This window comes from Staurois parvus, unplaced genomic scaffold (assembly GCF_062004578.1).
Source record: "Staurois parvus isolate SC_StPar_1 unplaced genomic scaffold, SC_StPar_1.0 ptg001191l, whole genome shotgun sequence".
NCBI classification, from domain to species: Eukaryota; Metazoa; Chordata; class Amphibia; order Anura; family Ranidae; genus Staurois; species Staurois parvus.
In genome coordinates, this window is record NW_028318987.1 from 1 (window position 1) to 2,500 (window position 2,500).

A 2,500-nucleotide genomic window follows, 5' to 3' on the forward strand; every position below is an offset into this window, starting at 1 on the left:
CCTCTCCTCTCTCTTTCTCTCTCTCCTCTCCCTCTCCTCTCCCTCTCCTCTGTCTCTCTTTCTCCCTCTCTATTTCTCCCTCTCCTCTCCCTCTCCTCTCTCTTTCTCTCCTCCCCCTCTCCTCTCTCTTTCTCTCTTTCTCTCCCTCCCCTATCCCTCTCCTCTCTCTTTCTCTCCTCTCCTCTCTCTTTCTCCCTCTCCTCTCTCTTTCTCTCTCTTCCCTCTCCTCTCCCTCTCCTCTTTCTTTCTCTCTCTCATCTCTATTTCTCTCTCTCCTCTTGCTCTCCTCTCTCTTTCTCCCTCTCCCTTTATCTCTCTCCTCTCCTTCTCCTCTGTCTCTCCCCCCCCCCCTCTCTCTCTCCCTCTCCTCTCCTCTTTTTTTCCTCAATTCTCTTATTTTCCTTTTATTTTCTTTTCTTTTCTTTCCCTTTTCTCCCTTATCCATCCCTTTTTGTTTCCTTCCTTTTTCTTCCTTTTTTTGCCTCCATTCCTTTCCTTTACATATATTCTTTTGTTTTCTATCTCCTCTCCCTCCTTTTTTACTTTTCATGCCCTTCCTTTCTTTCATTCCTCTTTTCCTCCTCTCCTCTTTCTCTTTTCTCTCCATCCTTCCATCCCCCCCCTCGGTATTTCCCCCATGATGCCTCATTGTCTGTTTTCTCTCCCCGCTGTGTCTCTGTAGATTGTGGGAATTGCCTCCATCTTGATTCTGGGGCCGTGGTCGGTATCGTCACCTGTGATGTCATCATCACTCTGCTGATCGCTGGCATGGCCTTCTGGGTGTCCAACAAAGTGCAGAAGAAGAAGTATGATGGTGAGTAATAGAATGTACCCCGAGGATTGGGGGGGAGGATTGGGGGGGGGATTAGGGGGGGGGATTAGGGGGGGGGAGGATGGGGGGGTATTTGTATCAAGCGGCTGGAATACACCAAAAACATTCCAACAATGGGGGGGGGGGGGCGCAACTGCCATATCGGTTTGGCGCCTTTATCACGCAGGGCAGTCATGTGACCGCTCAGCATGTCTGCAACAGCAGGGGGTTGTGGGAAAGATCAGACCGGGAGCTGCAGAGGTTTAGAAATGTTCGTTTGATTTTACAGAAATATAAATCAAATCTGAAATGAAATAAATAAAATAAATAAAAATGTGTATTTTTTTCCTTATATACCGTTCTTATTCTTCAGAAAAATTGCAGCAGAAAAATGTTGCGGAGAACACCGACCACACCTACGAGGTAAGTACTCCATTCTTCCCGGGATGTCATGTATACGGCGTGAATGCAGAATGATTTTTTATATTTAGACTAGAATGGGGGGGGGGGGGGGGGTAAGGACCTCTGCGGAACTTTACCGACGAATTGACATATGGACTATGGCTCTGCCCCATGGGGTTTGTTTTGGTTTTTTTTTTGGTTTTTTAGGGGGTGGGGGATATTTCCATTTTTTTTTTACTTTTTTCAGCCTGCCCTACTCCCACCTCCATTCTGGTTTAGACCAGAATGAAGTGCCATCCCACATGAAAGAAAAATATATTTTAAATAAATTTAATAAATACATTCTTAATATATTCTTCCCAAATATATTGACGTGTATTTCAAATACTACAATTTTTGGCCATATTCAATAAATTTAAATAATATATCTCAATATGTTTAATAATATATTCACAAATATATTTAAAAAATAGATCTCAATATATATAATAATATGTTCACAAATATATTTAAAAAATATATTTCAATATATTTGTGAATATTTTATTAAAAATATATTCGGAACACACGAAATATATATCAAAGTGTCATTTGGAATGCATTTACAAGTATATTTAAAACTCTGTTTCAATGCATTTTTTTTAGCTGTCCAAAAATATCTGGAAAATATTGAAAAAAATATATATTTTTTTTTATTTTTTATATATACTTTATATATATATATATATACACACTGCATGTTGAAATGCATATATAAATGTCCTTTTAACATATATTTTTACATATATTTGTAAATGCATTCCAAAAATTTATTTTTAAAGACATACAGTATATTTGAAATACTACAATTTTGGCCATATTCAATATATTAAAGAAAAAAAAAAAAAAATATATATATATATATATATACTGCATGTTTAAATGCATATATAAATGTCCTTTTAACATATATTTTTACATATATTTGTAAATGCATTCCAGAACTGTAGATTTGTATTTTTAAAGACATACTTTATATATATTTATTATATAAATATTTATATATATATATTTATATATATTTATTATATATTTATATTTAAATATATATTTGAAATACTACAATTCTGGCCATATTCAACATATTTCAAAAAATATATATGAAAAATATTTTTAAAAATATATATTTTTTAAATATATTCTTCAGATTGTCTTTTTATATATATATATATATATATATATATCTTATTATTAATATATTTAAATAAATATAAAAATCCGAAACAGAACAAAACAAATTTCCCAGTT

The 2,500-nt window shown here is 34.6% G+C and overlaps 1 protein-coding gene across 1 annotated transcript in view; it reads left to right on the forward strand.

Annotated features, from left to right (window-relative positions):
* Window positions 1-6: 6 nt before the first annotated feature.
* The window catches only part of LOC149438466 (uncharacterized), a gene marked incomplete at its 5' end in the record, with an annotated part of 2,920 nt that continues 426 nt past the window's right edge, over window positions 7-2,500 (forward strand). The window contains 2 exons of the mRNA XM_089659819.1: window positions 7-814; window positions 1,185-1,234. Of these exons, the coding sequence (XP_089515945.1) occupies window positions 7-814; window positions 1,185-1,234 (858 nt within the window). The remainder of the gene's footprint in view (window positions 815-1,184; window positions 1,235-2,500) is intronic.